This window comes from Dromiciops gliroides, chromosome 3, assembly GCF_019393635.1.
Source record: "Dromiciops gliroides isolate mDroGli1 chromosome 3, mDroGli1.pri, whole genome shotgun sequence".
In the NCBI taxonomy this organism is placed as follows: Eukaryota; Metazoa; Chordata; class Mammalia; order Microbiotheria; family Microbiotheriidae; genus Dromiciops; species Dromiciops gliroides.
In genome coordinates this window covers 360,467,271-360,484,985 of record NC_057863.1, presented here as the reverse complement: position 1 = coordinate 360,484,985, position 17,715 = coordinate 360,467,271, and the positions used below count along the sequence as shown (strand labels likewise).

Here is a 17,715-nt window from a genome sequence, read left to right as displayed (position 1 = left end):
GGAAGGGCTAACTGAAATGTCAACTCTTATTAGTACAGCATTCTAAAAAGTTCCAGCTTTAAGAAAGTGCTCCATTGGGCTTTTGTCTTAGTTCACAATAGCATTAAAGACATGCTTCTTCTATGGAAAGCCATAGACATTTTCTTTACCTGGATGATTTAGATGACTACCCCAACAACCCTTGCTTGGCTTGGACAATGAAGACCTATTCTTCCCGGCATTTGGTAGACAATCCCAGCCCTTGAGAACTCAACCCAAGTGATCATGGTCCATTCTACCTGAAGAAAGAGAGACTACAATTCCCAGAATGCCCATAGAGCTAGTCGCTCCACAGCCTGGGAAGAAGTGAGACTGGGGTGGAGTCAATGCAGTGAAGTCATAAAGCCCTTGGGAGGGGGAGGGGATGGTAGAAGGGAGGGGAAAGTAGTAGGAGGAATAGGGGCGAGGGAAGGTAGTTGGTGCTGATGCAGGATGGCAGCGACCGTAGGAGCCTCTGAGATCTGAGAGGAGCAGGGAGTCTGAGTCCCCTTTGGAGACGTCCCCTCCCTCACTTGCAGTAGCCTCCCCAGGCCTGCAGTACCAGAGGGGGAGGGAGAGGGGACTGGGGGAGAAGGGGCAGATTTGCAGCCTGGCTCGGGGGTAGGGATTGGAGGGGTTGAATGCTTTGGATTTGCCCTGTTTCCATTCCTCGGGAGCTGCCAAGCCTGAAGAGTTCGCAATGACCTGCTGAAAAGTACGCGCGCTGGACCCCGTCGGGCCGCACTGGGACGTGGCTCGGTTACTGGCCGGGTATTTCCCACCCCTTGCTCCAGTGACCCTCCTGTCCCCCTTACCCCACCCACCCCATCCCCCCTGCCAGCCCTTGCCCTCGCCCACAGCCGGCCGAGATGGCGGACCCCTCTGAATGCAGCATCAAAGTGATGTGCCGGTTCCGGCCTCTGAATGAAGCAGAGATCCTCCGAGGGGACAAATTCATCCCCAAATTTAAAGGAGACGAGACGGTGGTCATAGGGGTAAGTCTCTGTTGGATTATCCCCTTTTCTTTCCTCTCGTCCCTCACTTCCCCCCTCCCCCCGACGGGAGATGCTCCCACCACCCCTACTGACATTCCTGCCCTGCAGTTTCTCGTGGCCCGGGCGGAGGAGAAACAGGCCACCCCTTGGCCACCCGTACCCCCCTTAGCCCCCGCCAGCTTCATTGTTCCCTCCCCAGCCCCCAGGGGCAGGGTTGGGAGGGATGGAGGTGGGGAGGCGGGGAGCTGCTCTTGCCATCGCCATTGTTCCCCGCGTGGGGGTGGGGGGCGCTCAGGGGAAGTACAGAGGGGGCCAAAGCTGGACCCCATTGTTCCCCTGCCCAGAGCTGGCTGTATGGACTCTGTGTACAAGTGTTGGAGGGGGATGGGCGGACTGGTATTTACTTGTCCTCCCCCGTCCCCCCTTTTGAAAAAAATAAGTATCCTCCCCGTCCTCCCCTCCCTCCCCCGTTTATTCTCATGCTGGCATGTATGTATTAGTTAGCACTTCTCCAGGCAGAAGAAAATAGAGGGACACAAATGGGTAGCGGATCTGAAATCCCATCCTCGGTGTAAAACGTGGCTCCCCTACTGCCTTTCACCTTGATCACAGCAGGGCGAGCAGAGGAGCTGCACTGAGGTAGTGCCGGAGGCGCAGCCGGGAAGGTCAGGTGTCTCTCCCCCACTCCTCCCCTCGGCCAAGGGGTGGTCCCTCTGCTGCTGGGAGGCGGGGAAGGGAGAGGATTGAGGGAGGATAGTGCACGTTCCCCATCCCTCCTCCTCCCGCCTTCCCGATTTCCCCCTTTTTCTTTATTCCCGAAGCCCAGGGGTGTGCCCCGAGTGTAGAAGGGAAGGTTTCTATGGTGAGCTGTTAGAGAAAGGAAGCTAGAGGTGACGAGGGTGGAACCCCGCCCCAACTGAAAAGTGCAGAAGTTACTTTCTGCTCGGAGTCTTCTCCTTTCTCCCCTCTTCAAATTAGATATCTCACTCTTCCAAGAGTCCTGACTTCTGGGAGAAGGAGATGATGGTATGACTAATTTTGGTCCAAGGGATGAAAGAGAACTCGTTGTGCCATTCGCGTGTGCATCGTCCTCTCCCTCCACCCATTCCTACACGGCTTGTTCCCCCGGCTGATTCTGCTCCCTTTGTACTCATAGGGAAGGGACTGGAATTGATCTAACCTCCCCGTCCCCATTGACATGTTCTTGGCAGCTTTCTCTAGATTGCTGGTGCAGCTTCCCAGAATTGATTAAGCTGATGTCATCCTGATCACTGAGCATGCTCTGTCTTTCCGACTCTCCCTCCCCCACCACACACACAGGTATCTTCCCTGCACCTCCCCCCCCCCCCCCCGAAATTGATGATGTATTTAGGTCAAGTGATTGGCAGGTAACAACAATATACAGAGGGGCACGAGGAAGGTGGCTGTCATTGTCATTTCCCGGGAACCAGAGGAGTAAATTTGAGATGGTGGCTATGTTGCTCCATCCCCTACAGACATGAAGGCTTTCTGTACCGCAGTCCCTGCAAGTAGGGCTGGGGATATCTTCATGTGTTTCTTACTTACGGGATAGGCTCTCTTTATACTTTCGGGAAGACGGAGACGGGGCTCGAAACAGGACAGAGTCTTGACTTCTGTCCCTATTTATTCTTCTCCCCCTCCTTTTCAAACTACTCATAAAACTGTGTGACCCTCCTGGGAAATAATCTGTGGCTGAACATTCTTTCCTAGAGCTTAGCTGGCTTGGAGCAGGTCGGGAAAAGATATTTTAGTCTTTATTTGCAGGGGAAAATAAATGTTTATCAAATATTGATTAGAATTGTTGGAGCAGAGATATTCTTCAGTAATCCTCGGTTGTTGTGGTTTTTAATATTCCTTTGGCAAGTGTACCAAACTTGTCGTCCCTTAAGTTTCTACCTCTGCTACAAAATTAAAGCTGGCATTTATGTATCGTTGTTGTTGTTTACAAAGTGCCTTCCTTACTGGAATCCTGTGAGAGGTATGTAGTACAAGCATCATTGAACATATTTTAAATAAATAAGAAGAAACTAACTTGCTGAGAAAATAATTTACTTACCTATAGTCAAATAACTGGGGTCACAGCTGGAACACAAGTCCCCAATAACTCCAGTGTTCTTTCTAATAAACTATGGAAAAGCAACCCTGTAGGGGAAGGAGTGCCACACTTAAAATTAGGAGAGCTCTGAGTATGTATCCTCCCTTCAGGGCTAAGTGTGTGACCTTAGGCAATTCTCATAATATCTCTGAACCTTATTTTCCTCATCTGTAAAATGAAGACAATAACATAAACCCATAGTACTGACCTCACAGAGTTTGTAGCTTGGATCACATAACATGATGTCTGTAAAGTTATTTTGCAAACCTTAAAGCAATATACAAATTATTGTTAAACCATGCTGCCTTTGTTTAACAATTATACAATACAGTCCTAGCCATATCTCAGCTGGAGTCTTCTCTACAATTGCCCAGGCAAGTGAGTATCCATTTTACCTTTGAAGATTTCCAGGCATAAAAAACTCACTTACCATGGCAGTTCATTTTCCTTTTGGATAGGTCTAATTGAATCAAAATTTTTCTTTTTTGGAAGGATAAATGACTTATTTTCCCAGGGTTACACAGATAATTTGTGGTGGGATCCAGATTCAAACTGAGGTCTGATTCCAAGCCCAGTTCTTTATTCAACACAGCTATAAACTATTCCCTCTATAACAAACTTAGTGAAATAATTAAGAATGGAGTTATGTTTCTTCTTGAAATAGTTTGGTCTTGGACTGACCCTTTCACTTTTGGTCTGGAGATATTTTAGATATTTTGGGAGATAAAATAAATATTTTAGTGTCAGATCACTCAATGGATCATCATGTGCTTAGTAATGCAAATAGGTCAATCTGCATTAATTTTAATAAGTCAGAAGGTACTCAGGATGGAGGGGAGTGACAATAACTGATTATAATCACTGAAATACATAAGCTTGCAAAATACTTTATGTACATTATTTCATTTGATACTTAAGACAAATCTGTAACAAAACTGAGTTGTCAATTTATAAATGAACAAACTGAGACTCAGAGTTGAATTGACTCCCCTGCCCCAGTTGTGTGGTAAGTGACAGAGGAAGGATTGGAACATAGATCTCTCTGAACCAAATTCCGGCCCTTATTACCTATTCTTTAAAGGGATCCTTATATCTGCTTTGTAAATGGGGGAGGTGAAAAGGGGGACAAACAGGTAACCCCTATAGAGGAAGAGGAGTATTTGAATAAACTTCTGGAATTCTTGACTAATCTACTTGGAATGACTTACTACACATCCTGAATAATGAATAAGGTTCAAGTCATCTCTAGACCATCTTAATCAAAAAGTCTAAATTCTGGGTTGTTTCATAAGTGAAAGCCAAGTCAAGCACACTTATTTATTGAGTATTATATGCAAGGTGCCACTAAGTAGCAGTGTGACCTTAGACAGGTCACTTGTCCTTTCTGGGCCTCAGCTTTCCCCATTTTTTAGAACTAGTGGGTTGGATTAGCCTTAGTTTCCTTCAGGCCTATATGACACTATGGTTCTACTGTGCTGGACTCTATACTGCGATGTACAATGGTCTGTCATAATGCTTTTTAAAAAGGACTGGCCCTCTATAAACCAAAGTTTTGGTACTTATTAAATTCTGGTCACTAATGACTGTACTTCTGGCAGTAAATACTTCATTGGAGGTGGGAGAAAGGGGGTGGGGTAGGAGGTTCTTGTTGTCTTAAGGGTCAGGGAATGGTTTGTTATACTGGAACCCTTCCCACAACTCAATTCATTTTGTGCAATTAAAGGAAATTAAAGGCCTGGCAGGCTGTAGACACACTTTATATGCCTAGTAGATCCCTGGATTGCAGCTGAATTCCTTTACAGCTAGCAGACAACGACTCAGCATCTAAGCAGGCGTGAGGAAGCCTCCTGTCTGGAGACTCACTCCTTTGTTTTTCTGGAGTGGTGATAGTGGCCATGGGGGTGTGTGTGTGTGTGTGTGTGTGTGTGTGTGTGTGTGTGTGTGTGTGAGAGAGAGAGAGAGAGAGAGAGAGAGGGTGGCAAGGGGGTGCAATGAGAAGGAAGGGAGGGGAGGGATGACACAGGAACTACAACTACCAAATAATGCTGGTTGTTACTGAGGAACAAAAGAGAGTAATTGAAATACAGCTGAATGAGCAGTGCTCCAAATTCAGAACCCCAGGGGTGTGTTATCTATTTCTATAATTGCATCCCAAAGTTGAAGGTTTTTTCTTCTTCTTTTGACTTCAGGGAAGTGTAGGCTAACAAATAGTACAGAAAGATTTTGCATATGTCATCTCTGCCTTTCTCCTCTAAGGAAACCCCCATTCTTTAAAGAATTGTGGGGCAAGGAGCCCTGGATTATGAGTCAGGAAATATAGGATGTACTTCTGTCCATCCTACGGGCAGTATGACCCTGGGTATGTCACATTTATGGGACTGTTTTTTTCCTTATCTGTAGAATGAGGTGGTGGACAAATAATTTCTGCCTTAAAGTCACTTCTTTTGTGAAGCCTTCTATAACTATAAATGGTATAGTATATAGGTTGCTGGACATGGACTCAGGAAGATGTGGGTTCAAATCCTGCCTTTGATATTTACTACCCATGTGATCCTAGACAAGTTGCCATCTATAAAATGAGAAGGTTGAATTTGACTACCTTGTAAAATCATTTATAGCTCTAAATCTGTGATCTTTTGACCCCAGGCCAAAGTGATCTTTCCCTCCTTTGAAATCCCCAAACACTCTCTGTATTGTACTAACTTTAAAAAATGTTCACCCTACTTTTTCATGTACTCCTGTGCCTAATACAGTGCTTTGCACCTTAGACAGACTCTTAATAAAGCTCACTAATGGATTCCAGAAATTTTCATCCTTTCAAAGTGGTTTTTTTTGGGGGGGCGGGGGGTTACTAATCTTGTAGACATATCTGAACCTTGGCTTTTACTTCTGTAAAAGGCCCTGGAATCAGGAGGACCTGAGTTGAAATCTGGCCTCAGACACTTGACACTTAACTAGCAGTGTGACCCTGGACAAGTCACTCAACCCTCATTGCCCTGCCCCCCCCCCCAAGATAATAAAATTGGGAGTGAAGTGGGAGTAGAGGATGAAGAGAAAAATATTTGATAAAATTCAATTACCTGAGTATTTAGCGATACATCATTGTTAAAAATGCTGCTGAGTCATCTATCACTTCAGACCCTCACTGTTGGCTCTTAAAAATATTATTTACTAGTGACAGCACATTGTCTTGCACTGTTCCTAGCAATGGTCTTTGAAATAGATTTCTCATGCTTTTAGTTCTTTCCAATTGAACAGGACAAGAGTTTATATACTGTTTTCATTAGTCATTTTAAAAAAGCTTAGCTTAGCAAAGACTACCTCCTTTGTTTTGTGGGAGAATGAGTCCAGGTCTGTGCAAAAGGTCAATTCAAAAATGACCTGTGGCTGGCCATATTTAATCTTTAGAGCTGGTGTGCCATTTACTGGGAACATAGGTCAGTGTGTGATGGCTTTCATTCGTGGTGGAATGGGAGAGATAGGATGGGGAAGGAGAGTGGTCAGGTTTCAGAATAAGTTACCATTCTGGTGGAGGTTTAACTCTTGAAAAAAAAAAGAAAGAAAAATGTTAGTCCTTGTGACTATTTTCAAGGGTTCTAGTCTTCTTTGTTAAAAAGCTAGAAATACTGTTTTAAGCAAAAAATGTTTGAGGTATCCATTTAACCACCTTTTCTAAATGAGTACACAAGTTCTAGCCAATCATAGTTTGATTCCTTTTTCTAAGTATGCCCTTTGAAAGCCAAAATGGGAATATAATTGTATTCTGTCTCTGTCTCTTTCCTATTTTCTCTTCCTCCCCCCCAACAATATATTTGTATGTAAATGCATACATACAAATATCTATCTAAAAATTGGGCATAGCTCTTCAATTCTGATTTGTCCTTGTCATTACCCTCATTTTCATGACTGTCTTTGCCAATCCAAGTCTTCCTTATTTCCTTATCTTATACTATAGCCCTCTCTTCCAACCAGATTGGTCTACTCACTGTTCTCTCAACACATCATGTTCATATCTACTCCTGAGTCTTTGACATTACTGAAGAAAGCGACTGTATTAATTGTCCACATTGTGCATTAGGGCTTTGTGGAGACTTCCTAAGTTGATGGATTTTGATCTTTGTTCACTGCAGGAAGCCAGATCTTCATCAACATTTGATTATTGTATTTCCCTAAAATACTTAGATTCACTGAAATTTTTGTTCTGTTTCCAACTGTTTTTCTTTGTTGGATTCTTTTTCCCTTTTTAGAATGGGAAAAAGTTCTCCATGTCTAGATTTCCTTCTATTTAAAATAAAGTAATAGAGAATGTTTTTTCTCTTTGGTCTGAATTCCTTTTTAAAAATTTTGTATAAACATCTGTTGCCTAGTTTTCAGATTTCTTTCTCCTTTTATCTCATTTAAAACACCCCAAATTCTTCATTTCCTAATTTTAAAACTAGCTCTCCCTTATACTGAAGCTCTGATTTTATCTCATTTCTTTCAAATTTTAAAAGTAATCAGTCCCCTCCAGTTTCTGACTGTTGAGAGCTCCCAAACATAATCCCTTTTTATTTTTTCTTAGATAACAGAATCTTAGAGCTGAAAGGGACTTCCAGAGGTCTTTTAGTCCAATCTTCCTTCCTTCCTTCCTTCCTTCCTTCCTTCCTTCCTTCCTTCCTTCCTTCCTTCCTTCCTTCCTTCCTTCCTTCCTTCCTTCCTTCCTTCCTTCCTTCCTTCCTTCCTTCCTTCCTTCCTTCCTTCCTTCCTTTTCTATCTTTCTTTTTTGTGGGGCTATGGGGGTTAAGTGACTTGCCCAGGGTCACAACAGCTAGTAAGTGTCAAGTGTCTGAGGTCAGATTTGAACTCAGGTAGTCCTGAATCCAGGGCCAGTGCTTTATCTACTGTGCCACCTAGCTGCCCCCTAGTCCAATCTTTCTATAGGTATGAAGCCCCTTTTCTCTGTTCCTGAATCTAACCTCTACCAGTAGATCCTCAGTGATGGGGAGTTCGCTGCCTCCCACTGAAAGCTATTCTAATCGTAGATGGTTGTAATTGTTAGAAACTTCTTCCTTTATACTCCCTATAATTTCTGCCCATTGATCCTACTTCTGCTTTTTTGCATCCAAGAAGGATGTCTAATTCTTATTCCACATGATGACACTTTAAATATAAAGATATTTATTACTAAATATACTAAAATATTATTAATAAAGATTATTATTAAATATAGTTATTTTTCCTTTTCTCTCCCTATCCCAAGTCTTTTATTCTCTAGGCTAAACATTCTCACTTTCTTTAATGAGAACAGATTTCATGAGGAGCATATAAGCAATCAAAAACATATGTTCTATTCCATAGTTCTTAGCTGTTGGTCAGAAAACCTGAGGGTCTTTTCATCAGTGAATGTTAAGCTTTATAAAGAAGGGACCTGATGAGAGATCAATGTGAAGGATTTTGAAATACAGATTTCTGCAGTTCACTACTTATGAAAACCCTTTGCAAAAACTAATTGGAGAGGGGATGGTTTGTTGTGGGAACAAATATAAAAATAAGGCACTGCATGATTACAACTATTTGACAAGTGTGCCCATTTAATGGATTCTGTATGTTAGGTTTGGTAAGTTAGTTTCCCAGACATGACAGAGAAGAATTGTGGACTTGATGTGGTTTCCTCCCCCTCCCCCTTATTGTTCTGTCAGTGTCAGGGTGTGGTTTATTCAGTTAGCCAACAGTATTTTTCAGGCTTGGCAAGGCTGTTCCAATAGCCACAGAAAAATTCAAGATTCTGTCCACTTTGCTCTTCACAAAGATTGTGCCTTAATATTTTAGGGGTCTATGCAAATAAAGACAGCTTAGAAGAGAGAGGTCTTCTCTCTATTATACACAAATGTTCTGATTAAGGTTTCTTGGTTTCCCATGCTCCCTTTCCTTGTCTCTTGGTTATTTAATAATAAAGAACTCTTTACTTTGGTGGGCAGTGTTCTGAAAATCAAAGCTTATTGGTGGCTCTCACCAGCTGAGAGCTTAGCTTGCTCTTCTGGGAATCTGTTATACCAGATATCTGAGTAAAGGTCTCCATGGAACTCCTGAGGTGTGTCTAGTTTGGGAATAGTGTTTGGAGGGTCAGCCCCAGATCATTTTGGGGGGGGTGGGGTTATTGCTTAGCCCTCTCAAAAGACATATTCCTAGACCTTGGATTGATTAGAGAGGGATTTCCTTATTGGGTTACCTTGGTAAACCTTTAGACTACCAGGCAATTAGCAAATTTCTCATTGTGCTGGTATTTTGGGCATGTTTTATGTGAAGTGCTATTTTTCTAGTCTGTTGTGATACTTGGGAATTTTGGTGTGTAGTGATGTAGTGTTCTCATTTCCCATTAATGTTTTTTGGTCAAAGAGAAAGGAACATAGAGGGAAACTAGGGTGGAGTGTCAGTGCATGAGTGAGTGAGTATGTGGGTGAAAGAATGAATGAATGAATGAATGTGAAATAGGATATACAGATGGACACTTGCCTAGTCCCAGTCTGCTTTTTCTTATTTCTTACCAGTGCTCTACATGAACTCCTTTTGGTCAAGTAAACTGGATGATTTACTGATAACTGAATATTCCTTCTACTTTCCCCACTTTCCCCCATTTTCCCCCTATCTCCACAGAATATCCCATTTATACTTTCTGAAGTCCTATCTATCAAGGTTTTTCTCTTCCATGGAAACTTCACTTATCAAGGGATAATGGATCCAGAGCTAGAAGTACTTTAGCAATTATCTAGTTCAGTTATATCATTTTACAGATCAGAAAATCAAGGCAAAGTGAAGTTTAGTGACTTATCTAAGGCCACATATTATGTATGCTTTGGTCAGGATTTGAACCTAGGTCCTCTGATTCCAGAGCCAGTGCTCTTGCCACTGTGCAATATTGCCTTCTATCACTCAAGTGACTCTTCGGCATTACTTATTCAAATGGCATTTACACATACCACTGTATTACAGTTAATGTTTATATGCCTTCTCTACCATATAATAAGATCTTTGAGAATAGTGGACATGTCTTATACATCCACCACAGCACTGTGAACATAGCAAACACTTTAACATTATTTGTTAAATTAAGAAAGGAACTCCTTACCCCAAATGTTACAAATGTCTTTAAATTTTTTACCTTATTTTTATTATTATCTTTTGTTTTTAGATCACATTCATTTCCAAGTATATTTCTCTCCCCTCACTATAGAGGCACCCCTGCTGTCATAGATTAAAAAAAGAAAGAGAAAAAAGCAGTTCAGCAAAACTAACCAATATATTGACTGTGTCCAATTGTATGTGTAGTACTCCCACCCCATAGTTCCTCACTTCTGCAACGAAGTGATGGAAGGTTCATTTTATCAACTCTTCTCTGAGTTTAAACTGGGTCATTATAAATAAACAGCATTCCTTTTTTCTTTTTTCTCTCTTCCATTTCTATTGTCATTGGGTATATTGTTTTTCTGGTTCTACTTACTTCACTCTCTACCAGTTTGTGTAAGTCTTCCCTTGCTTTTCTGAATCATTCATATTTGTCATTAGTTATGACAGTAATCCTTTATTTCATTCTTGCTCCACTGTTGGTTTAGTTAATGTTTAGTTCAAATCAAATGTTTATTTATCTAATCTATTTATTTATTTTTACAGTACTTTGCTTCCCTAAAAAATAACTGCTACAAATATTTTGGCATACATGGGACCACTGTAGCCTCCTATTGGGTGCCACTGTCCCTGTATTCTATATATGTTGATGGTGGCTAAAAAGGCTGAGAACATGATGGGTAACACTGAATATTCCCAAAGCCTTATCTCTGTGGCTATCACTGGTATTCCTTGGGCTTCAGAGGCAGTGATTTAAAGGTGACTGTCATCTTGAAACAGTTTGGCTTTGAGGTTTTTCACTGTCTATTTTTTTTCTCTTACCCTTTCCTACTATCCATGTAATAACTGGGAAGGGGGGCTAGAATAGGACCAACTTCTAGAAATTTAACAAGTTATACCTAAATACATTTGAAGGGGAAAAATCCTGGTATTGGGGTAATTAATGAGTCACTATTTATAGCATTCACTCCCCTTTACATAAATAATGCAGAGATCTATAGGATCAATGTGGCTTTTCCACTTTGGTGGTAAGCCTTTGGCAACTCTTAAAGGCTTCCTTTTGTCTCATTTGGTACCCTGCTGGTGCATGTAACGACTAGCTGATGATCAAAAACTCAATCTCTCATGAATAGCAGAGAGTGACTGAGAGAGAGGGAGAGAGAGAGAGAGGTGAGGGGGGAGGGAGAGACTAAGCATCTTAGTCAAAAGAGAAGACAGAATGAATGGTAGTTGGAAGCTTTCTCTGCTTTGTGTTAATGGTGGATGGCTCATATGTATGCTTTAGGGTAATGAACAGGGATAGAAATAACCACCTCTGAAAACTCCCTAGAGAGAATTCCTTTCTTGCACCCTCCCTCCCACTGCCTTACCAGCTACAGCATGCAAGGAGACAAATGTACATATCGACCTTGAAACAAAGGGGAGGCTTTGCTGTGATAGATTCATCTAATGTGGTATGATTTGTTGCTGTAGAAACACATGCTGAGTGATCATTGCTAATCAAGATTCCTAACATGCCTCCCCTTACAATAGTCACGTCTCAGCTATCCCTACTGATAACATAGAGCAGGTGCTGGGGAGGTCTTCTAGAAAAGCTATATAAAGCACCTTAATGGCTTTTCCTGTTGCTGCTGCTTCACTTGGCTTATGTAAATGTTAGGAATCTGCAGCAATTGGTTTATGTTCTGACCTGCTATCTTAGCATCACTTCATATTTGGTTGGTACTGTACTAATCAAAATGTAGCGTAGGTTGGCTCACCTACTACTTCCCTCAGCTCATGTCACTTTCTATGCAAGGTCTTTCCTAAACATCACTTGCTGGTGTCTTCCCCTCTACAATTGTTTATTTATGTATTTCTGTACTTCTGTGTTCCTATACTGTTTTTCTGTATTTATTTTATATGTGTACGTACGTATATTTTGCATCTCTATTACCTAACACAGTGTCTAACAACATGGTGCTTGATAGATGTTAATTGATTGATTACATGCCACTCATTTATTAAAAATAAACAAAACAAAAAACTAAACCTCATCAGAATTCCTCTTATTGTTTTTGCTCAAAGTTCTCACTGTCTCTACGTTCATTCCTTCTCTTCAGCTTGCTCCTAGAATTCAACATTCCTCCTTTTTCCTCTCTCTTCCCCTCCCCTTCTTCTGATCTCAGCTCAGAACCAGTCTGGGGTGGGATCTGAGATTGCTGAGATGTTCAGATTCCAAGCTCCCTTTCATCCTGTTCTCATCCAGCACTACCCTCAGCCCCTCAGCGATTTCCCTACTGAGGTTCAATCCTCTTCTTGCTGTCAAGCTCCTGTTCTTTTGACCAAATTACTGGGAGACTCTGAATCTTCCTTTCCTCTAAAATGTAGATAAGTCTTTCTCTTGTCCTTTGTGTACCCAATGGTCCCAAGTCATACTTTGGTGCAGCTTTCTCAATAACATTTAAAAAAATAAGTGCATCAGCAAAGGAGAGAAACCTTTGAACCTACCCTCCCATCTGTTTGTGATTATTACTAGAATAAAAACAACAACAACAACAACAAAACCCCAAAAAACCAAACCTTAGTCTCAGATGCTTCAATTTTCCATTCCGTTCTAGCAGAAAGGAAAGCAATTGTGTAATCTCTAAGGTCCTCACATAAAAAGAAAGGATGTGATGGGAAGCCTGCCTAAATGCCTGGAGGTTCTAGCTCACCATCTCTTTCCCTTCTCCACATTCTCACATCCTCTCCTACTTTAGAGGCATCACTTCGTGGCTTAGAGCAGGGCTTTTTTTTTTTTTTGTGAGGCAATTGGGGTTAAGTGACTTGCCCAGGGTCACACAGCCAGTAAGTGTTAAGTGTCTGAGGCTGGATTTGAACTCAGGTCCTCCTGACTCCAAGGGCCAGTGCTCTATCCTCTGTGCCACCTAGTTGCCCCTAGAGCAGGGCTTCTTAAGCTTTTTCCACTCTCAACCTCTTTCCACCTGAGAAATTTTTACACGACCCTGGTTATGTAGGCATATAAAATAGGTATACAAAACTAACATTTACTGACAAATTTTTCATGACCTCCCACCTTCAGTTATGTGACCCCATTTGGGACCCTCCAGTTTAAGAAGCTTTGATTTAGAGAGTAAATTTCCCCCTACCTCTCTGCTGGTGGGAAAGATGGGGGAAATGGAAAATTATTCCTCTTACTGTAGAGAAGAGAGGACATAATGTTCTTGACTCCTAACCTACTTACTACCAAAGTTACTTAACATCTCTCGGCTGTGGTTTCTGCTTCTGTTAAATGAGGAGTTTAGATTAGATGACCTCTAAGAATTATTCCAGTTCTAAATATATAATCCCATGAAGTTGGTACCCTTAATGTTCCCCCCCCCCCAAATAGAGTAATGTTCTTGGAACCTAAGCTACTTACAAGTGCATAACCTGTGTAAATCACCTTACCTTTCACAGCCTCAATTTCCTCATATGTAAAATGGGGATAATAAGAGCACCTACCTCATAGGATTATTGTGGAAATTAAATGAGAGAATAGTATAAGCAATTTACAAACTTTAAAATGCTAGATAAATGTTAGCTATTTTTGTTGTTATTATTATTATATATGGTCTTTAGGTTCCGAAATACTATTAGTAAAATACTTGAAGTGCATTATGGGTCAAATAGGGATTTTTTGGCTAGTATGGGAACCTAAGCACCACATTTGACATAGTTTTTAATAGGAAATATATAGAGTCCCAAACAAATGGCTTCCTACTGTTATGGGGAAATTTGTGGTGGGTTTGGGATAGGAGTCCTTAGGAATTTCTCTTTAAAGAATTACACCCTCTTGCACATAAATCCAATTAGAATAAAACAATAGTTTATTTAGGGTACTAGGGAAAGGAAACCAAGAGAAGAATCCTTGGACTTCTCCTCATGGCATGGCACAGAGCATGGCTCTGAGATATCTCTCTCCTCAAGCAGGAGACAGGCAAATACTTTTTTTTTTTTTTAGTGAGGCAGTTGGGGTTAAGTGACTTGCCCAGGGTCACACAGCTAGTAAGTGTTAAGTGTCTGAGGCCAGATTTGAACTCAGGTACTCCTGACACCAGGGCCGGTGCTCTATCCACTGTGCCACCTAGCTGCCCCAGGCAAATACTTTTAAAGAGGACTGATGGGGGTGATCATCTGACTGTGGAAAGTTCCCTTATTGGGTGAGGATCATCCCCCACTGGTGGTGGCTGGGGGGAGTTGGGTGAGGGGTGGCTTTGGATCTCTCAAGCCATCTCTCTCCCCCTCATGCCACAAAGGCAGCAGCCTTATCCCCCTGAGGGGTAGGGGAGACTGGAATGAAGGGTGGTGGTTCTGGAGCTAACTCAGTCCCAATCCAGTGCCATTTATCTCTTTAGGTGTGTCTGCCCTTTGGTTTAGTTTCTCAAGGAGAAGGTTCTTTGATTTACCCCAGAGAACTTCTGGGGTATGCTAGGCCCATAACACTACTAAATATTTTGAATGTAGCCCTTCCCTGAGTTGCAGACTGTCTGTACTGTACTTTGAGATATTTCTGTGTAAGCTTATCATTTCATGTACTCCAAACCCTTCCATGATAGAAGGGTGGTATACTTTGTCATTTGAAAATAAGCCAAAAGAATTTATAGAAAAGGCAGCATTTCATATGATCTATGTCTTGAAGAGGACTTTATTTTAATTTCCAAAGAGCAAAATATACTCTGCTCTTTTCTTTATTTCCCTCAACTTCTTTTTTTTTTTATTCATTAGTTGAAAGTGAGGTGGAGAAAAAGCTCATTAAAATGTTTTTTTTTTTTAAATAGTAGATCTTCTAAGGGTCTTGATTGTAGGGAAACAATAATGATGGTGATAATAAGACCTTATACCCATGAACCTAGATAGACTATTCTTATACTGATAGTTAAAGAGTGATTATTTTAAGACAAATAGTATTTTCCTTTTGTTATTTTCCCCTACACAGGATAATACTTCTCCTATTTACGGGTCTCAGTGTGTCTCATGAGTAAAAAGTAGGCTACTCTATTCTCTAAGGAAGTGAGGTGTGAGTTTCTCCCTGTGTTGTGTGGCTGACACCTAATACTTCTAAGTATATTTATTTTTTCCCTTGAACTCGAATATATAGCTTCTAATTCTTATACTGAAAGCCTGGGACATTCTTTGAGACGATCATTTATGTAGTGTTTGTAAAAAGTAAGATTTGGGAGGGAAATGTGTACCCTGTTAATGAAATCGAGTTCCTTTTACAATTAAGGAAAACGACCTACTAATTATCTGTAGGAGTATTTAAAAAAAAACCCACCCCCAGATGTAATGCTAGCCCAGAACAATCAATTACACTTGGGAGCTAATGTTTTTGCTTAATTGCATTTTTCTATGGAATTGTTTGGTAGAAATGAAGGGTTTTTCTTCTTTCCTTCCTTCCTTTCTTTTTCCTTTCTTATTTTGGAGGATATATTAATCCAAGGACATTTCCTGACCAAAAAAAAAATGGAAATTGTATTATTTTAAATACTGGTTTAAGCCTATTTAATGACAAAGAAACAACAAGCTACAAAAATAATTTTTAAAAATCCCAAGTGTCATATAGCACATTAATGGGAAACTGCAGATAAAAAGACATCTTTTATATGTTGCAAAAGGTGCCATTTCATAGAGAAGCATCCTTAAGCATTTTTATCTTCAGATTCACTCCAATATTTAGATGATGTCATTTTGTTGTATCCTTTTCATTTGTTTAGTCAGCATTTGTTAAATAACTACTATGAATAAGACATTGTCAAATGCATATTCTAGGGGTGACACATATATTAGTGAGATAGAGCTCCTGACCTTGAGGAATTTGAAATCCAGGTTTGACTGACAAATGTGCAAATAAGTATAATTCAGATAAGAATATACATTTCACAAAAGAAGAATAAACAAAGACTTCTGAGGAAGTAGACCAAATCTAAAGGTCAGGGTAGAAAAAGAGAAAGATAGGAGCTGGGCAAGGGAAAAAAACGATGAGAAGATATGTATGCTTTTAGTCGACTTGTAAAAAAAATAAGCATTTTTAGCTGCAGTCTTTTGTTGTAGTTTAATAAATTGTTGTGAATTTCACAGTTTATTAAGATTTAAAAGAACAAGAAAACCCGGTCTGGGTCTGTGATTGAGGACATCCACGGGCCCTCCCTCTCTGGACTCACCCTCCTCCACTTGCTAATTTTTCCATACAGGATTCCTACTGAGAGCTGTTAGGTGAAAGTATCCCATCTGAGCTACATGCAATCAAGTCCAAGCAATTTGCAGCATCAGATTAGTAATTTGTTTGAAGTGAATTTGTGAATTAGTGAATTTGACATTCACAGTACTGAAAAGTGACACACATATTGTCTTTTGAAAATGTCCCTGTGCCTTCCCTGCTGTCTGATTTTTCTCTAAAAGGCTACAAATCGATCAATTCTAAAAGCAGGTCTTTGACTGAAGGCCTTCCATCTTCTCCTTATGTCTTGCTCCTTCTGTCTAGCAGTTGCTGGCTCCTTCCTAAAACCAGGCTGGGATATGTTGTAGCTGTGTCCCCATGCTGTTTTTAATTTCAAGGCAAGAAGCTCCTTGGTGATTGCAAATCTGCCGCTTACCTTCTGTTGCCATCTTTCTGCTAATGCAAGGTGAATGACTAACCCCTTCTACTGGAAATGGATTCTGTCGCAACTCCTAGGCCTTATAATGAGGTTTCTTCCACACTGCAGAATAGAAGTATTCCATTAAATGGGATACTGCAGTGGGGAGCCTGCCGCTTTGTTTTTGAAATCCAAGGAAACCAACTACTTTGCTGCTAGAAACAGGTTACTGCTATTCTTTGTCCTGGGAGGAGGGATTTCTCTTTTGGAAAGCCTGCCTTCCTGTTGGAGGTGGAAGGTCTTTATTTTTGGGAGGAGGTTCTGTGTCTGAGTTCTCATTTCCATTCCTCCCCCTTTCTCCCTACCCCTAGCACCTTGGCTATATTTTTTATTGCCTTAGTGGGCAGTGAATTGATGTTAAATTTAAAAAATGGATATCTTTTGTTTTTGCATCATATTTATTCTGAATATATTCCTTTTTCCTTCCCTTCTCAGAGTCATTCCTTCTATCAAAGAATAAAAATGGGAAAAATAGCAGTTCAGCAAAACTAAATAATTATACTAAAATAATATATACTATATAAGAATAAAATACTATATAAATATACTAAATAAAGATAAATATACTATATAAAGATATACTATACAATATAAAGATATACTATATAAATATAAATATGCTAAATATACTCAATCAAGTATATCAGTATAGGCAATGTTCCCCACTTCTGCAAAGATGGTATCAAGGTACATTTTCAGTTCTTTTCTTTAAGGCCAAACTTGGTTATTATAATCACAAAGCTTTGCTTTGTTTTGATTTTGTTTTGGTTGTTTTTTCCATTTATATTGTTATAGTCATTGTGTATTTTATTTTCCTGGTTCAATT

The 17,715-nt window shown here is 40.6% G+C and overlaps 1 protein-coding gene across 1 annotated transcript in view; it reads left to right on the top strand.

Annotated features, from left to right (window-relative positions):
- Positions 1–392: 392 nt before the first annotated feature.
- Positions 393–17,715, top strand: part of KIF5C (kinesin family member 5C) — a 238,666-nt gene continuing 221,343 nt past the window's right edge. Inside the window, exon 1 of the mRNA XM_043991874.1 lies at positions 393–1,013. Coding sequence (XP_043847809.1) covers positions 888–1,013 — 126 coding nt within the window. The 5' untranslated portion in view covers positions 393–887. The remainder of the gene's footprint in view (positions 1,014–17,715) is intronic.